Source organism: Chlorocebus sabaeus, chromosome 24 (assembly GCF_047675955.1).
Source record: "Chlorocebus sabaeus isolate Y175 chromosome 24, mChlSab1.0.hap1, whole genome shotgun sequence".
NCBI lineage: Eukaryota > Metazoa > Chordata > Mammalia > Primates > Cercopithecidae > Chlorocebus > Chlorocebus sabaeus.
In genome coordinates this window covers 11,188,927-11,209,302 of record NC_132927.1, presented here as the reverse complement: position 1 = coordinate 11,209,302, position 20,376 = coordinate 11,188,927, and the positions used below count along the sequence as shown (strand labels likewise).

The window sequence follows — 20,376 nt, the reverse complement described above, 5'->3', positions numbered from 1 at the left end:
GATTGTCTTTTTTATTTGATTTTCTAATATTTTTAAAGGTATGATTAGTCTGCTATATCTACTGAGTTTAAAAGGGTGAGAATTAGCTAGAAAATTAGCTTTCTCTTGTATTCATTAGTGTATCAGAAGTTTAAATGGCTGCTAAATCCTGCCATTCACTTGAATAAGTGTTTGAGGTATGAGAAACAGTATATAAGGTTAAGATGAAGCTATTTTTCAATTCCTTTTTTAAAGAATTGCATGTACAAGTAAAGAGTTTAATTTAGTATACTTTAGAGAACATACAATAAAGTAGAATACCTTACCTCCTAACATTTGCAGTCTTTATAATTTATGGTGGTTTTTTTGTGCAGTCTTTTAGAAATAGTAATTTACCATGGTCTTTTTTTTTTAATTCATGTGATTACAGTTTAGTATTGATTGAACTTCAGTTACTCAGCCAAAAAATTAAAGCTTGAGGGCCGGGCACAGTGGCTTATGCCTGTAATCCCAGCACCTTGGGAGGCCAAGGTGGGCAGATCACCTGAGGTCAGGAGTTCGAGACCAGCCCGGCCAACATGGTGAAACACCATCTTTACTAAAAACACAAAAATTAGCTAGGCGTGGTGCTGTGTGCCTGTAGTCCCAGATACTCGGAGGCAGAGGCAGGAGAATCGCTTGAACCCAGGAGGCAGAGGTTGCTGTGAGCCCAGATGGTGCCACCGTACTCCAGCCTGGGCGACAGAGCAAGACTCCGTCTCAAATAAGTAAAATAAAACTTGAGAAACAATTCTTTGTAATTACAAAATTTCTTATGTTTATTTAACTACTAGTATACAAGATAGACATTTGAAATGCCTCATATATCAATAGCTGTTAAACTGGATTCAAAGTTGCCTTTTTTGTTTATTTGTTTGTTTTTTGAGACAGAGTCTCAGTCACCCAGGCTGGAGTGCAGTGGCGCGATCGTGGCTCACCGCAACCTCCGCCTCGCAGGTTCAAGCGATTCTCCAGCCTCAGCCTCCCAAGTAGCTGGAACTACAGGCACATGCCACCGCATGCAGCTATTTTTGTATTTTTAGTAGAGATGGGGTTTCACCATGTTGGCCAGGCTGGTCTCGAACTCCTGACCTCAGGTGATCTGCCTGCCTCAGCCTCCGAAAGTGCTGGGATTACAGGTGTAAGCCACTGCGCCTGGCCCATAGTCGCTTTTTTCTGAAGACATGTCATTGACATGTTTGAGAGACTACTCCCTATTCTTTATTAGGCATTTTCATATTGAGCCACAAATTTAAAAAGTTCAAACACAATTCATTTGTTGTGATTGATAATACAGAAGTATTTACCAATTTTTGACAGGAGAAAAAATGAAGATACTCCATGCTCTCTGTGGAAAGCTACTGACCCTAGTTTCAACTAGGGATTTTATTGAAGATTATGTTGATATATTACGACAGGCAAAGCAGGAGTTCCGGGAATTAAAAGCAGAACAACATCGAAAAGAGAGGGAAGAAGCAGCTGCCAGGTAAGAAATAATTGTAATAGTTGTGTTAATGAAAGCTGTTTATTTCTTTGCATTTAAAACCATATTTCACATGGTGCTATAATGTGGAATTGATTAGACTGATGTTTGATGGCTTTGCTAAGAGCTTGTGAATTGAGGTCAGGCGTGGTGGCTCATGCTTGCAGTCCCAGCACTTTGGGAGGGCGGATTTGGGAGGTCAGGAGTTCGAGACTAGCCTGGCCAACGTGGCCAAACCCCGTCTCTACTAAAAATACAAAAATTAACCGGGTGTGGTGGCGCATGCCTGTAATTCCAGCTACTCGGGAGGTTGAGGCACGAGAATCACTTGATCCTGGGAAGCAGGATCAGCCTGGGCAGCAGAGTGAAACTCTGTCTCAAAGGAAAAAAAAAAGGCCGGGCGCGGTGGCTCAAGCCGGTAATCCCAGCACTTTGGGAGGCCGAGATGGGCGGATCACGAGGTCAGGAGATTGAGACCATCCTGGCTAACACAGTGAAACCCCATCTCTACTAAAAAAATACAAAAAACTAGCCGGGTGAGGTGGCGGGCGCCTGTAGTCCCAGCTACTCGGGAGGCTGAGGCAGGAGAATGGCGTAAACCCGGGAGGCGGAGTTTGCAGTGAGCTGAGATCCGGCCACTGCATTCCAGCCTGGGCGACAGAGCGAGACTCCATCTCGAAAAAAGAAAAAAAAAAAAAACTTATGAATGATTACTACATTATAGTTTTATAATAATGTTTGGAGTACTTTCCATGATTTGATTAAAGACAAGATGCTAAAAGTGAAAAGTATATGTGCATCAGATAGACTATCATATTTCATTTTAACTTTTAGAATTCGTAAAAGGAAGGAAGAAAAACTTAAGGAGCAAGAACAAAAAATGAAAGAGAAACAAGAAAAACTGAAAGAAGATGAGCAAAGAAATTCAATGGCAGATACATCTATTGGGTATGGTGTGAATCACACTGTTCATCTGCTTTACCATACATAAAGAATAAAAACCAGACACGTTAAACTCTAAAAATGCTCTCAGATTTTAGAAAAGTTGTCTTTTATTATAGGTACATGATAACTTCCCAGGAAAACACTCAATAGGCTATTTTTAACCAATAATATATTTCTCTCTCCCTTCCACCAGTATCACAGGTGTATACTGTATTTCATAGTTATTCTGCACCATATAGAAGAACAGGGTTGAGATTGGATGTTTTTTGGTAGATGATATAGGGAGAGGATGACTGCACCTTAAGTAATTTAGAGATACCAAAGTATTTTATTGCATTTTAGAATATTTGAGATAGGACTGTCTATGAAAACAAGTAGGAATTTGACAGAAATCATCTTTTTTCTTTTTTAATGAAATCTGCAAAGGAAAGTTCTGAAAAAACTCAATATTCCAAAATTAGTATATTGACTTTGACTTTTTAATACTTGTGTGTAAAAATACCCATTAATAAGCCTTAAGATCTTAGGTCACAAACTCGCAATAGAAGAAAATATTTGCAAATCATATATCTGATAAGGGATTTGTATCCAGAATATAAAAGAATTCTTACAACTCATCAATAAAAAATTGAAAGATTCAGAATAGGGAGTTAATTTTTTAAATGTCAAAAAATAAAGAAGAAAAAAAGAAAAAACAGTTTTTTAAAACAACCCAATTAAAAAGTGAGCAATGGATTTGAATAGACATTTCTCCAAAGAAGATATGCAATAAGTACGTGAGAAGATGCTCAACATCATTAATCATCAGGGAAATATACATCAAAACCACAGTAAGAACACTTCACACCCAGTAGGCTGGCTATAATCAAATTGACAAACAATAACAAGTTTTGATGAGGAGTTGAGAAATCAAGACTCTCATACATTGTGGGAATGTAAATGATGCAGTTACTTTGGAAAACAGTTTGACAGTTCTTCAAACAATTAAACCAATTGTTACTGTATGACCCAGCAATTGCACTCCTAGATATATTCCTGAGAGAATTAAAAGCATACCTTCACCCAAAAATGTATACACAAGTGTTCATAGCAGCATTATTCTTAATAGCCAGAAGTGATAACCCAAATGTCCACCAGCTGATGGATGGATAAACAAATGGTATATCTCTTCCATGGTGTGTCCATACAGGAGAATATTATTCAACAAAAAAAGGAATGGAGTTCTAATGCAGGCTATAATGTGGATGAACTTTGAAAATGTATGCTAAAGAATCTAGTTACGGCCGGGCGCGCTGGCTCACGCCTGTAATCCCAGCACTTTGGGAGGCTGAGGCGGGTGGATCACCTGATGTCAGGAGTTTGAGACCAACCTGGCCAACATGGTGAAACCCTGTCTCTACTAAAAATACAAAAAATTAGCCAGACATGGTGGCACACACCTGTACAGGCAGGAGAATTGCTTGAGCCCTGGAGGCGGAGGTTGCAGTGAGCCGAGATTGTGCTCCAGCCTGGGCAGCAGAGTGAGATTCTATCTCAAAGCAGCTAGTGACAAAAGACCATATGTTATATGACTCCATTTACACGAAATGTCCAGAATAAGCAAATCAGTAGAGAGTAGATGTATGGTTGCCAGGGGCAGCAAGAAAGAGGAAATAGGAAATGACTACTAATGGATATGGCGTTTCCTTTTGGTATGATGAAAGTGTTCTGGAATTGACAGTGGTCATGATTGTGTAACCTTGTGAATACACTAAAGACCACTAAATTATACACTTTAAAATGGTGATTGTTATGGTATATAAGCTCAGTATATAAGAAAAGTAACATTGTATGGCTTTCACATCTTCATATTTTTTAAATATTCATTCAGCCCCACTCATTTACATTATCCCTGGCTCTCTTTACATTAGAGCTTGCAAAACCCAACTTTGGATTTAGAACATAATGGTGTAATTTATTTCAAGGTTCATATAATTTTAGTTTTAATTTGGATAACATAATGAATTAAACAGCTATGTTGTGTTCATTCTGCCTGTTTACTATTTCTGAATTTCTCTCTTCCACTATTTGTCATCTTCTCTCCTTCCTACTCTAAGCCACCATAACCGCCTAGCCAGCCACCTAGACCACTACTGATCTGTTACTATTATTACTGGCCCCTCATCTACTTTCTTTCCCAGATAATTTTTCATACAGTGGCTACAGTACTTTCTAATATCATTTCCCTTTCTAAATTCTTCTGGTTTTTTCCTATTGTTTTTTGGATAAGGCCTTACAAGGCCTAGCCTAATCTCACTCTGCCTTTTTCTCTCATCTGCCTCTTGGATTACTGCTTTCTCCGTTACACTTTTCTCAAAATTATAAGCTCCTCCTGTTTCTCTTGAGCTCTGTTCCATTGTGTATGTTATTCCTCTGTAGCACACACTCCTCCCCATCTCCCTGGTCTCAAATTGTAAAATGTCACTTCTTCAAGCCAGCCTTTTTGATCCCTAAGAGTCAGTTTCATTCTCCTTGAAATGTTTTCATAATACCTTGAACTGCTCTTGTTTTAGTACTTATTACATATTTTTTAAATGATTTGTGTAATTATCTGTTTTCTCTGCAAGACCATAAACTGTGTCATGTTGTTCACTACCTCCTAAGCCTACGCCCGGGACTTCGTAAGCAAGCAACAAATATTTCGTAAATGGAATTATATATTCATTAGTAAATGTCATCCTTGTTTTTATCCTTAAGGGAGGAAGAAAGGGAAGATTTTGATACTAGCACTGAGAGCAAAGACACAGAGCAAAAGGAATTAGATCAAGATATGATCACGGAAGATGAAGATGACCCAGGATCACATAAAAGAGGCAGAAGGGGTAATACTGAAATTCCTTAAGAGCATTCTTGTTTGTTTTTAACTGATAAAGCACTTTATTAATTCAGCTCCTCTGAAATGTATTGATTGCTTTCGTTCGTGATTCCAGGCTGTATTTTTTTTTTAAAATGCCCACCTCATAGCTGTGATGAGTTGTAAAATGTGTTATGAAGTCCTATTAGTACATTTATGATTGGGTCATTATTTACACATCATCTATACTTAAGAAAAAAGAGATAATATTCCTATGTCTTTAATAGGACAGTTTCTCATAACTTTAACTTTTGGTTAGTCAGCAAGTTTCATTGAATTTTACATTTACTACTTTATTTGGGCCAAATAGAAATTTGCATTCTATAATGTACTCATTCAGCATGCATTGGATGCCTCCTATACACTAGAGATATAAAGATCAATAATGCTCATGATTTGTATTATATGAATGAAAGTGGAACTCTCTCCTACCTTAAAATTATTTAATAAATTGCTAGATCAAAGCGAATACATCTTTTAAAAGCTGTTAATACAAATTTCTTTTGAGGATCCTTAACCCACCTTATTTAATGACTATCAAAAGAAATCCTTAAGTTAATTCTGTGCCTATAATTTGGATGGGATCTTTTTTCTGTATTTTTTTCTAAATGGTTACTCTAAGTAGATGGAAAATTTCCTGTATCATGGAAGCTGTATTGTCTGATTACAATGCAATTGATTTCAAAATCTAAAGCAAACCTAATATGATTAGAGTTTTAAAACAGACTTCTAAATATTGGGTCAAAAGATAAACTATAATGGAAACTAAAAAATATTTTAAATGAATCAAACTAAAAATTACTGAATATTAACACTTGTTGAATACAGTCCCTCTACTTAGGGGAAAATGTATAGCTTTAATACATATTAGAAAAGAAGAAACACAAACTGAGCTAGACATTTATTTAAGAAGATGGTGGGGGAAAAAGAATAATCCCCCTAAATCTGAAGGAAATAATACATCAGAGTAGAAATTAATAGAAAATAAAAATATAGTAGGGCCAGGTGCAGTGGCTCACACCTGTAATCCCAGCACTCTGGGAGGCCAAGATAGGTGGATTGCTTAAGCCCAGGAGTTCAAAATTGGCCTTGGCAACATGGTGAAACCCCATCACTACAAAAAGTACCCAAAAAGCAAGCTGGGCATGATGGCATGCACCTGTAGTCCCAGCTACTCAGTAGGCTAAGGTGGGAGGGTAACTTGAGCCTGGGAGATCAAGGCTGCAGTGAGCCCTGATTGTGCCACTGCACTCCAGCCTGGGCAACAGAGGAAGACCCTTTCTTAAAAAAATAAAAATATAGTAAAGAACAATAACAAATCTAAAAGTATGTTCTTCTGAGAAAGACAAACTAGACAAACCTTTGTTGAAACTGATTCTTATAAAGATGGCGATCATAATAAAGTTAGACTGAAAGGGAGCAACATTAACTATGGATAGAGTAGAAACTTAAGGAGATAATACACAATTTTTTGACGCATTTGAAAATGTATGCAAAAATAAAATCCTAGAAAAATTCAAATTATCAAAATGGATTTATGAAGAAATTTGTTAATGTAGATGGTCTTAAACGATTAAAGAACCTGAATCAGTACTAAAATCTTTCTGCAGAGAAAACATCAGTCCTAGACAACTTTATAGGTGAATTCTGCCAAATTTTTTAAAAAGCAGATAATTCCAGTCTTACACAAACTGTTTCAAGCAAAAGAAATAGAATGAAAAAATACTTCCCAACTATCAAAGCAATTTGACAGCAACTGAAACAACAGAGAAATTTAATTCCAACATATTGTCAAAGTCAAGGCAGATTATCAGGGGTCTAAGCTCTTTCTGTCTTGTTGGTACTGCCATCCTTAGGGTTTTGCTGCCATTCTCATGTTCCAAAATGATTTATCACCATGTCTGCATTCTAGCTAGTTGGAAGTGGGAAGGAGGAAAGGGAAGCACAGTCCAGAGGGTACACACAATGCTTCTGATCCCATCTCTCTGAACAAAAGTTTTTCGTTTGGTTGTGCCTACTCTGGGAAATGTTGTCCTTCTTTTGGGTTGCTAAGTGCCCAGCTGAAAACTAGTGGTTCTGTTACCTTCAACCAGTGGTTAGTAAATAACAGTTTGTATGCCAAATCTGGCTGGCCTCATTTTTGTTGTTGTTGTTTTTTGAGGTGGAGTCTCGCTCTGTCACCCAGGCTGGGGTGCAGTGGTGCCATCTCGGCTCACTGCAACCTCCACCTTCTGGGTTCAAGTGATTCTCCTGCCTCAGCCTCCCGAGTAGCTGGGATTATAGGTGCACGTCACCACACCTGGTTGATTTTTGTATTTTTAGTAGTGATGTGTTTTGTCATGTTGGCCAGGCTGGTTTCAAACTCCTGCCCTCAAGTGATCCAGCCACCTCGGCCTCCCAAAGTGTTGGGATTGTAGATGTGAGTCACTGTGCCTGACCCGGCCCTGCCCTGCCCTGTTTTTGTATAACTCATAAGCTAAAAAGGAATTTTCCCCCTTTTTTGGAGACAGAGTCTCACTCTATCCCCCAGGCTGGAGTATAGTGGCATGATCTTGGCTCACTGCAACCTCCACCTCCTGAGTTCAAGCGATTCTCATGCCTCCGCCTCCTGAGTAGCTGGGATTACAAGTGCTTGCTACCACGCCCAGCTAATTTCTGTATTTTTAGTAGAGATGGGATTTCACCATGTTGGCCAGGCTGGTCAAGAACTCCTGACGTCAGGTGATCCTCCCACCTTGGCCTCCCAAAGTTCTGGGATTTACAGGCGTGAACCACTGCGCCGGCTGGATTTTTACAATTTAAATGACCGGGAAAAAGAAGAATGATACTTTGTGATAAGTGAAAATTATATGAAATTAAGATAGATTTCACTGTCCATAAATAGTTATATTGAACCACAGCCTTGCTGATTGTCTACATGTTGCCTGTGATTGCTTTTGGGCCACAACAGTGGAATTGAATAGCTGTGAAGACCAAAAGATCCACAAAGACAAATATTTATAAGCTAGTCTTCTCCAGTAGTTTGCTGTTATTCCTCCCTTAGAGGAAGGACTGAGATGACTACTGGAGGATAACTAACATACTCTACTGCACTCTCCAGTATAGAAATTACAGATTTTTTGTGCCCCTTTAGATTTAAGTATATTGATTTCTTAATAACATAGAGTATTAGTCTGCTTGGGCTGCCATAACGAAATACCACAGACTGGGGTGCCTTTTTTTTTTTTTTTTTTTTTTTTGAGACGGAGTCTCGCTCTGTCGCCCAGGCTGGAGTGCAGTGGCCGGATCTCTGCTCACTGCAAGCTCCGCCTCCCGGGTTCACGCCATTCTCCTGCCTCAGCCTCCCGAGTAGCTGGGACTACAGGCGCCCGCCACCTCGCCCGGCTAGTTTTTTGTATTTTTTTTAGTAGAGACGGGGTTTCACCGGGTTAGCCAGGATGGTCTCGATCTCCTGACCTCGTGATCCGCCCGTCTCAGCCTCCCAAAGTGCTGGGATTACAGGCTTGAGCCACCGCGCCCGGCCTGGGGTGCCTTTAAACAACAGAAATTTCAGAAATTTGTCTTCTCACAGTTCTGGAGTCTGGAAGTCCAAGATCAAGCAGGGTTAGTGTCTGAAGAGGCTTTTTCTTGGCTTGCAGACAGTGCCTTCTTGCTATATCCTTACATGGCTTTTTCTCTGTGCATGTCAGAGAACAAGATCTCTCGTGTCTCTTGTTGTTTTAAGAACACCAATCATGTTGGATTAGGGCCCCACCTTTATGATCTTAATTACCTCCTTAAAGGTTCTATCTCCAAATACAGTCAGTCACATTGGAGGTTAGGGCTTCAACATATGAACTTGGGTTGTGGAGAGAGGACACAGTTTAGTCTATAACACCTAATAACTTGGGGTAACTTTGTATCTCATATTTTTCTAATGGAAACTTGAAATATGATGATGATGATGAAACATTTTAACTACAGGGAAAAGAGGACAAAATGGATTTAAAGCATTTACAAGGCAAGAAGAGATCAACTGTGTGACAAGAGAGCCTCTTACTGCTGAAGAGGATGAAGCATTAAAACAGGAACACCAACGAAAAGAGAAAGAGCTCTTAGAAAAAATCCAAAGTGCCATAGCCTGTACCAATATCTTTCCCCTGGGTCGTGACCGCATGTATAGACGATACTGGATTTTCCCTTCTATTCCTGGACTCTTTATTGAAGAGGATTATTCTGGTCTTACTGAAGACATGCTGTTGCCTAGACCTTCATCATTTCAGAATAATGTACAGTCTCAAGATCCTCAGGTATCCACTAAAACTGGAGAGCCTTTGATGTCTGAATCTACCTCCAACATTGAGCAAGGTCCATGTGACCATTCTGTGCAGCTGCCAAAACCAGTGCATAAGCCAAATCGGTGGTGCTTTTACAGTTCTTGTGAACAGCTAGACCAGCTTATTGAAGCTCTTAATTCTAGAGGACATAGAGAAAGTGCTTTAAAAGAAACTTTGTTACAAGAAAAAAGCAGAATATGTGCACAGCTAGCCCGTTTTTCTGAAGAGAAATTTCATTTTTCAGGTAAATTTTCAATGAAAATTGTTTTTACTTTTTTTTCCTCCCCCTAATCTCTCGTCATTCAGGATTAAGCATTTTTTCAAGCTATTAGATATACATTTACAGCACCGTATCTTTGATTTAGGCTATCCTTTTAGTTTGCAAGTTAAGAGTTTGGGAATGTATTTCTTTATAGAAACAAGATTCTCTAAATTCCACTGGGTTCTATTTGAATTATGAGGAACACATCTATGGTATAACAAAATACATATTCTCCCTGATCTCCTTATTCCTTGGTCAGTAGACTCTGAAATCCAAGAATAGACTCTAAGGCTGCTATCAGTTTTGGACAGATTATGGTGAGTGAGGTTACTCATTAAGGGTTTTGCTGAGAGTCCAGGGAGAAGTTCCACTAATGGTCACTTCTTTGGAGCTTGGCTGCAAGGGCAGGTCAGATAGCAGCATTTCCTGCTTGATGGTTTGTCCACTGATGACAAATAAGAAAAAGCAGTAAGGCATTTTTAGATGTGAGTTTTTATATTAATAAATGAGATTCTCTAGGTAAAGAATTGCTTACTTGTTTCCTGTGGGGGAGAAAATAGAGCTAAAAACATTTTAAATTAAATCAAAATTTAAAAAACAATTGCTTAAATTTAGGGACATGTTACCATGACCACTTCAGTTTTTTTCAGGATTAAAAACTGTAGATCACAATTCTTGGGGTGTTTTGTTTGTTTGTTTTGAGACAGAATTTCGTTTTTGTTGCCCAGGCTGTTGGGCTCACTGCAATCTCTGCCTACTGGGTTCAAGTGTGTTCTCCTGTCTCAGCCTCCCAAGTAGCTGGGATAACAGACGCTTGCCACCACGCCCAGCTAATTTTTTGTATTTTTAGTAGAGATGGGGTTTTACCATGTTGGCCAGGCTGGTCTCGAACTCCTGACCTCACAGGCGATCCACCCGCCTTGGTCTCCCAAAGTGCTGGGATTACAGGCGTGAGCCACCGCACCTGGCCAGTGTTGAGCATCTTTTACATGTGCTCATTGGCCATTTGTATATCTTCCTTAAATAGCTATTCAGATCCTTTGCCCATTTTAAAATTGGGTTGTCTTTTTATTGTGCTGTAAGAGTTATTTATATATTCTGGATACAAGGGCTTTAGTTATTTATTTAGAGACAGAGTCTCGCTCTGTTGCCCAGGCTGGATTGCAGTGGCATATCATAGTTCACTGCAGACTCAAACTCCTGGGCTCAAGCAATCCTGCCTCAGCCTCCTGAGTAGCCGTACAAGGGCTTTATAAGATAAATGATACTCATTCATTTGTGGCACTTGAGGATTTACAAAGCACTTTTATATCCATTATTTCAAGATCATAATAGCCACATGGAGTAATTGTAGTTTTTAATAAGAAAATCATAATAAAAGTATTTACTATTTCAGACAAACCTCAGCCTGATAGCAAACCAATATACAGTCGGGGAAGATCTTCCAATGCATATGATCCATCTCAAATGTGTGCAGAAAAGCAACTTGAACTAAGGCTGAGAGATTTTCTTTTAGATATTGAAGATAGAATCTACCAAGGAACATTAGGAGCAATTAAGGTTTGTACTTGTTCCCATTTTTAGTTTGTCTAATCTACTTGGTCCAGAATTTTGGTCATATTTGTTAATTATATGGCATAGACAAGGCATATGTGTTTTGAATAAACACCAGAGAATGATAAACTTTTTATGAAAACTTGTTTATTCCCCTGCATCAAAATATTTTTTCTGATATTTTCATCAGATGTTGAAATGTGTAAGGATATTTTCTTCTTCCTTGACTAGCCCCTGCCTTCTCCGCTGAGTCTGGTTGATTGGTTCGTTTCTTTGTTACCTTTTAAAAATCTGTAATTCATGGCTTATAATGTATTCTGTTCATGCCTTGGCCATCATCTATCACTTTTTTGCTGCTATCAAGTGACCAATCTTAGAACTGTTTATGATTTATTTATACAGAAAGTAAGGTAGTATGGTTTTCATCTCTGAAGAATATGAATTCCAGTTTGGCCACTTAGTAACCTTATTTTTAGATACCTTTTTGATTCATAATCATTTCTAAAATATCCATGAATTGATTTTATATGCATATTGAACTTCATACCTCTCAGACACAGTATATTCCATTTTTCATGGTTAGTAAGTTTGAATTTTGTTACAGGTTTCAGATCGATATATCTGGAGATCAGCATTAGAAAGTGGACGGTATGAGCTGTTAAGTGAGGAAAACAAGGAAAATGGGATAATTAAAACTGTGAATGAAGACGTAGAAGAGATGGAAATTGATGAACAAACAAAGGTCATAGTAAAAGACAGGTACAAAAGGGTTTTTCTAAAGTAATCATTACTTTTCCTTGCCATTTTAAGGTTTTTTTTGATGTTTTTTTTTTTTTTTTAAGTAAATATGTTGCTTTTTCTTATTTTAAAAACTTGTCATGAGGACCTTGATATTTGTAACCACTGGAATGATCATTTTCTAAACCTCAGGATCTCTGTTACTCCACTCTGTACTATTGCAACCAAAAGGCAATTCATTTAAATAATGATTATTTCTCAAAAGTTTGTTTTTTTTAATCTTTGAACTTAAAGTTTTATTAATTTCGGAAAGTAATTATACTATCATTCTTCTTTTCTATAGGAAAACTTAGTAAATTCTGGTAGACTTGAGTATTATTTGAGCTAGGCAAGATGGCTTGGGCCTGTAGTCTCAGCTACTTGGGAGGCTGAAGCAGGAGGATCACTTGAGGCCAGGAGTTGGAGACCAGCCTGGGCAACATAGTGAGACCCTGTCTCTTTTTTTTTTTTTAATTAGCTGGGCATGGTGGCATGCACTTGGTTTTTGTTGTTGTTGTTGTTGTTTGAGACGGAGTCTTGCTCTGTTGCCAGGCTGGAGTAAAGTAGCATAATCTCGGCTCACTGCAACCTCCTACTCCTTGGTTCAAGCAATTCTCCTGCCTCAGCCTCCCAAGTAGCTGGAATTACAGGCACATGCCACCATGCCCAGCTAATTTTTGTATTTTTAGTAGAGACAGGGTTTCACCACGTTGGCCAGGATGATCTTGATCTCCTGACCTCATGATCCACCCGCCTCGGCCTCCCGAAGTGCTGGGATTATAGGCCTGAGCCATCACGCCTGATCAGCATGCACTTGTAGTCCCATCTATTCCATTGTTGTACCGCAGGACTTCAAAGCTGCAGTGAGCTAATAATGATTGTGCCACTGTACTCCAGCCTGAGCAACAATGAGACCTCATCTCTAAATAATATATGTATTAAATATTATTACTAATCAGAATCTATATCTTATATCTGTAGATACTTGTATTTTTTTCAAGATTATTTTGGATATTATATGCCTTTAAGCAATTTGTCGTCTAGAAGGGAACAATGGAGAAACATGAGGCATTATATTTACTAGAACAGGGTTCTGACAGAAGGTTATACCCAGTGCAAATGAAGTAAATGGGCGGGCTACTTGTGTTAGTGGAACATGGGAGACAGTAAAGGAAGTGCAAGAGGAAGTGACTGCAAAGCTGAGCCCTAAAGTTGAGAAAAATAGGACACTGGGAAGAAAAACCATGTACAAAGGCTTTGAGTGAATGAGTTTGCACTTTAAAATGATCATTTTCGGCCAGGTGCAGTGGCTCACACCTGTAATCCCAGCACTGTGGGAGGCCAAGGCGGGTGAATCATGAGGTCAGGCATTCGAGACCAGCCTGGCCAACATAGTGAAACCATGTCTCTATTAAAAATACAAAAAATTAGCCGGGCATGGTGGTGGGCGCCTGTAATCCCAGCTACTCAGGAGACTGAGGCAGGAGAATGGTGTGAACCTGGGAGGCAGAGCTTGCAGTGAGCTGAGATCATGCCACTGCACTCCAGCCTGGGCAACAGTGTGAGATTCTGTCTCAAAAAAAAAAAAAAAAAAAAAAAAGCAAAACGAGAAATAGAGATAAGCTGCCTGAAATACTTAGGCTTTAAGGCCCATCACAATGTCACCTCTCTAAAACCTTTCCTATAAGCCTTCCCTCTTCTCTCTCTCCTTCAAATATTTACCCTTAGTCCTTCTAAATGAATCTCCCTTCCCTACTGTTCACTGCAACTCCTTGAGACTGAGGAAATGATTTTTTTACAATGGTATAAATAAGCATTTGAACCAATGAATGGACTCAAGTTTTACCTAATAGTGTTTTTAAGTACCATAAACTCTGAATTGTTTTAATTGTAGACTTTTGGGGATAAAAACAGAAACTCCAAGTACTGTATCAACAAATGCAAGTACACCACAGTCAGTGAGCAGTGTGGTTCATTATCTGGCAATGGCACTCTTTCAAATAGAGCAGGGCATTGAGCGGCGTTTTCTGAAAGCTCCACTTGGTAAGTATCTGTTTTTATTTCAAAATATTAGTTGTGTTATAAGTAATTTTGAGTTGGCCTTTAACTAATAGAATTTTATTGTCTGACATAATGAAACTGATAATCTTAAAAACTCGAGATGTTTTCATTTTTAAATGAGTTCTTTTAAGGTGAGATTTATTTTTAGAGTAATACAGTCTTTTGTGAAGAGTTTCACCAAAAGAAAGATTACCAGCTAGGCACAGTGGCTCATGCCGGTAATCTAAACACTTTGGGAGGCTGAGGCGGAATCGCTTGAGCCCAAGAGTTTGAGACCAGCCTGGGCATCATATAGCAAGAACCCCATCTCTACAAAATTTTTTTAAAAAATTAGCTGGGCATCATGGCATGCACCTGTAGTCCGGAGGCTGGGGTGGGAGGATCCCATGAGCCCAGGAATTTGAGGTTACAATGAGCTGTGACCACACCACTGCACTGTAGCCTAGGTGACAGAGTAAGACCCTGTCTCTTTAAAAGAAAAAAAAGGATCACCAAAACCTATAACTAGTCAGATCTTGAATAATCAAAGATCATGTGTAACTTTTTTTTTCCTGTTATTTGAAAGAGAACCCGAAGTAAGTGACTTAAAAGTTTACCATTTGGGGCATAGTTTGATGATAAGAGTCACTGACCCACATGCTAAATCAGAAATACTAAGTGTTAAACGGAACACGGGTGAGGAAATGCTCTATAATTTATAGTGAGGAATAATACTATCTGTATCACTTTTTCACAAATTATGAAATTAGTGGGTTTTTAGGGACTAATCTAGGAACCTAATCATTATGTTTTTGGGAAAATATCTGTTTCAGAATTCTAAATCAATGTTTATATCATAACTGTCTCTAATTCCCTGTTGCCTTTTTGAGATGTTTAATTTATAACTCATCATGTTGAGATATTTATATTCTTGTAATGGGATCATGGAAGAAATAACTTTCTTAAACCATATCTTTTTGGTCTCATATTGAAAGAACTACTTGAATTGACTAAAATCCTTAAATAATTGTTTTAGCTGAGAGTGGTGGCTCACGCCTGTAATCCCAGCACTTTGGGAGGCCGAGGTGGGTGGATCACCTGAGGTCAGGAGTTTGAGACCAGCCTAACCAACATGGTGAAACCCTGTCTCTACTAAAAATACAAAATTAAGTGGGTGTGGTGGTACGTGCCTGTAATCCCAGCTACTTGGGACACTGAGGCAGGAGAATCGCTTGAACCTGGGAGGCAGAGGTTGCGGTGAGCTGAGACTACACCATTGCACTCCAGCCTGGGCAACAAGAGAGAAACTGTCTCAAAAAAATAAAAATATAAAAATAATTTTTTGATATCTCATTGAGTATTAGAACAAAGTTTTCATAGACAATGCAATCAGAGCAGTTTTGAAATGTGAATATATTTGTAAACTTTTTAAATTGACGAGTTTGTGGCCAGTATCTCATTAAGTCTATTCACACTTTTGTAAACTGATAATCCTACCATAAGCTTAACAACCCACTGGCCACACTGAAAGTAGCAATTGTAAGAAATAAAATATGTATAATCACAGCTCCCAAAGACAGCAGAGTTGGTATTTGCTGTGTCACTTTTACTTCCCAGTCTTCAGCATTTCTTATTTTCTTTCTGATCCTTTATGTACAAGGGATCACTGTGTATTTATTACAACCCCATATTAATACACAATTACCTAAATTAAAATTTCAATTTAAAATTATTTGTAAATCATGCAGCTTTTATAAATGTAAGATACTGTTACTACTAACACTGCGATTCCAAAACAGTAAAAGGATGAGACACAATACTGCTTATTTTCCCACTTCTGAAATTTTCATTAAAGTTTTTTATAAGTTGAAGGGGGAATATCAAATTAATTGTTTAGTATGTCTGTATTTTCATCTGCACAACTTATTAAATATTTAGACAAAGAAACAGGTTAATACTGAGAGTTGTTACAACTTGTCTAGTAGGTTATATGAGAGAGACTGTTCCTTATGCTGGTTTGTATACAGTGGTTTTCAAACATTAATTTCATCCCAAAAGATGGAAAATTATAATTCAAGATCTTAAGAAATAAGTGAAGTAAGAAAAGTTGGTTACTTTGGTAGTGTCAAAGTTAAATATTGGTTGAAGTCAAATGTTGGTCATTTATAATATGAGTGTCTACTGTTGATGCTCCATAAAAAGTTATTAGAATAACTTAAGCCTTTGAAAGGTCTGTTTTGCACAGGACAGCAGGAGATGGAGATAGGCTATCTGAAATAAAGTAATCAAGAATATCATTAATTGGGGAGAGAAACGCAGGTTTTACTTTATGAATATTTGAGATGGAATATATATTGAAATTCTCCATTCACCTGATAATATTTCAGGATAGCAAATTAATCGTAGCAAGCATTTTCCCAATTTAGCTTCAGAAATCATTTCAGTTTCTTGAGGAAGCATGTAAGAAATAAAAATTCTACTTATGTTCTACCTTCTCTAATATGTCCCTTTTATTCTAGAGATTAATCATACTGATAAAAGTAGACTTTTCATTTGGGGAAGATAAAATGTTTTATATGTTTTAGGTAAGATACATGAGGATATTTTTTAAGATTGATAATTCTGTTATTTTTAAAGTCATACTTATGGTTAAACCCTTAAGCTATAAAAAAAAATCCTCAACTAACTATATCAATTTGAAATTAGGTAACACAGAAATTAATAAGGATCAAAAGGGAGATAGAAAAAAAAAGGACAAGAAAAAGAGAGAGGAAGATCAATCTAGTGTGAGAGATGGTAAATTTTTAACTTTTTAAAGAAATTTGTTTTGTCTTTTTAAAGAATTATGATTTTACTTTCTCTGTGGCTGAGTACTCATTTGCATATTTAGCTTTTGAAGGAAAACCTTGGATTTGATTTTTTTGGAAGGGAATGGACTTGGGGGTAAGCTTAAAATAATATCTTCCTAGTGTTTCCCTTTCTATATTTCACACCTCAGCTAATCACTCTTCTAAATTGGCATACAGAAAGCTGACACTGGTGAATCTTTGTATACTTAGCTATCAGTGAAAAGAATGAACGGCTATGGAACTTATGTTTACCTGTTTCACATAAAGTATTTATTCACAGCATTTTTTTTCTTTTACTAGCTTGAAGAGACATAGGACAAGAGTTTTTATGTTTTGTCCCCTAGAGAAGCCTGTCCTGGTCACATGGATTACTGTATAGTGGCCATTGAACAGTATGAAGTCTCCTACTATAATATTTGATCACGTGACTGCCAATATTTTATATTAGTAAGATCCTTTTAATAATTTATTGAGGAATTTATCTGTGCTAGCATAATGGAAAATAAAAGACAAACAAGCCATTTTCTGCCCTTTATGGTTGTGTAATCTGGGGGAAAAGCAAGGTTTAAGATAAGGAAACAACAGAAAAATGGAATCAATTGTATATACTGTTTTCTATCCTTATATCAGTACTATGCAAACACAGAAAAACAGGCACATTCATTATGGACTAGAATAAGAATTGGGCCTTTAGCTACTGCTGGTTTAATTTTCTTAAACCATCTCGTTAATCAAATCCCATAGCATTTCACCAACCTATTCATTAAAAAATCATTCAAACTAATTTCCAAGATTCTAAAAGTTCTTATAATTTGTCTTTGTTCCCATTCCTTCACATTGATCTCTGCAACCTTATTCCTTGCCATTACCAATGAGAATATTCTCTGATTTACCCAGGAAGATCATGATCTTTGAACTAGCTATTCTTGCTACCTCATTCCTTGGAGGCCCTGCTCAGGCCAGAACTTTTCATGAAGGCTTACATTTTAAAAACTAAGATAACTAAAACGCTCACAATGAGAGGGGAGAAATAAATCAAATGCATTTAAGTGGACTGTACTCTCCAATTATTATATATACATATTTTTTGAGACAGAGCTCTTGTTCTTGTCACCCAGGCTGGAGTGCAGTGGCACAATCTGCAATCTCTGCCTTCCAGGTTCAAGCCATTCTCCTGCCTCGGCCTCCAAAGTAGCTGAGATTACAGGCATCTGCAACCACACCTGGCTAATTTTTGTATTTTTAGTACAGATAGGGTTTCACCGTGTTGGCCAGGCTGGTCTAAAACTCCTGGCCTCATGTGATCCACCCGCCTCAGCCTCCCAAAGTGCTGGAATTACAGGTGAGAGCTACCACATCTGGCTCCAATTAAAAGTTAGATACAGTTTTGGATAGTTGACAAGGAAAGTGAAGAAAATAGAAGAAAAGACTATATTAACATAAAATCTAGCTGGTTTTATATACTATCTACAAAAGACACACATAAAACAAAACAATGTAAAGACAGAAAAATATTGATGCTGCATTCTGAGTAATATCTTTGTATTTTCCCAACTTCATTAACATCTCAGCTTTGAAGAGCCATCTGACTCATCCATCGTGTTTTTGCCTCAGTTTTTAGTCTCAATCATTTTGAAAAGTTCTAACTGGTTCTTTTTCAAACTGCCTGGTTATTCATATTTTAAACTTCTTAAAACATATTAAACAGTTATTTTATATTCTGTTTCTAATTCTAGTATCTGAAGTCTTTATGAGTTTGATTCTGCTGGCTTTCACTTAATGTCTTGTTTCCACATGTGCCTTGTGGTTTTGATTAACTCTCATTCCTCGGATTTGATCTGAAAATGTCTTCAGAGAGAATTTGCAAAAAAATTGTACTTGTTTCAGCCATTCACTTGAGGTCACTAGCAACCCTAGACTACTTTAAAATCTTAGCCTATGTTTTTTCGGTTTTAAACCTGTTCAAGGTTTTGCTTGATCCTCAGGGAGATTATGTTCCCTTTCTACCTAACACCAAAGTCCAGGTGAATCAATTTTCTTGCTCTCCATTTTTTTATGTAGCAGCTGTTTCCACCCTGACACTTGAAGGGGGTAGCCTTCTGGGGTCCTAGCTTTTTAGAGAGGGACTAACCACCTAGATGGGCCCTAGTTTTCATGTCCTGTCAATCGCACCCTGCCCAACAGGCAAACAGGAGCTCGAGGTCCATTGGTACTTGACAGGTCTCTTGGTTTTAACTCATTGTGTATTTCTTCACTTTTCCAGCTGTACTAAACATTCCTTGAAGTATAGGGACCATAGAATAGACTAGTTTCATATTTTCTAAAGTGCCGCACATAGGGGGAGCTATACCATGCACAAATAACGATAGTAATATTAGCATTTACTCTGACAGACACTTCATATGCCTTATGCGTATTATCTCATTTAATGTTTCCAACAACTCTTAGAGGCAGATACTCTCCACGTATTACAGTTGAGGAACCTGAGAGACAGATGTGTTAACTTGCCCAAGTTCATATGGGGGAGCCAGTACTCACCCCAGAGCAGACTGACTCCAAAGCCTGCATTTTCTTAACCGTTATGCTACTGCCCAAGAGGTTTTATTTGAGGATAATAGTAGGAAATAATGGTATTATAGAACAAGATTATGTATGGAGTCTTATATACCTTGCATGTTTTAGGAACAGTAAGGTGGTAACAATATTGAAGATTGAAATGGAAATCACACACCAGTATAAAATGACTATTGATTGATAGCATTTAATCAGATGATTAAATTTTTTAGCCCAGAAGATAAAGAATGGTGATGTTGACTGACAGAAGGTTTCAAATGTTTCTATATAAATATTAGTGCTGAAAAATCCTTTTTGGTAGTATTCACATTGTTTTTACTTACCACAATTTTAAAACTATTTTCTTAGAGATAGAAGATATTTAATTTGGAGAACAGTCCATCTTTTATGAGATGAGGAAGTAACATACTTCATTCAAGTGAATAGTAACTTAGACTTGGAATCATATGTAACCAGTTTTTAAAATTAGATCAAGATTTGATACAAAGACTAGATTGAGAACACATTGTCTGAATTATTTTTCTCTTTAGTTATTAAAATCCCTTAGCATTTGATTTATGAATTTAAGTAATTCCTTATGTCATAAACGAGATGTGGCTCAGCAAATATTTTCCATGAGATTTTTAATATCAGCATGGTCTTTTTGTTAATTATCAGAAGAAAAG

General features: G+C 37.6%; 1 protein-coding gene across 4 annotated transcripts in view; it reads left to right on the top strand.

Annotated features, from left to right (window-relative positions):
* Positions 1 to 20,376, top strand: part of BAZ1A (bromodomain adjacent to zinc finger domain 1A) — a 231,106-nt gene that overhangs the window by 198,180 nt on the left and 12,550 nt on the right. For 3 of the 4 annotated variants that reach the window (XM_073010925.1, XM_037983884.2, XM_007986467.3), the window contains 7 exons: positions 1,339 to 1,504; positions 2,336 to 2,449; positions 5,183 to 5,307; positions 9,303 to 9,899; positions 11,314 to 11,477; positions 12,076 to 12,230; positions 14,143 to 14,291. In XM_073010925.1, the coding sequence (XP_072867026.1) occupies positions 1,339 to 1,504; positions 2,336 to 2,449; positions 5,183 to 5,307; positions 9,303 to 9,899; positions 11,314 to 11,477; positions 12,076 to 12,230; positions 14,143 to 14,291 (1,470 nt within the window). Of the gene's footprint in view, positions 1 to 1,338; positions 1,505 to 2,335; positions 2,450 to 5,182; positions 5,308 to 9,302; positions 9,900 to 11,313; positions 11,478 to 12,075; positions 12,231 to 14,142; positions 14,292 to 16,994; positions 17,085 to 20,376 lie in introns of all 4 variants that reach the window. The other variant, XM_073010924.1, reaches the window with a different exon arrangement.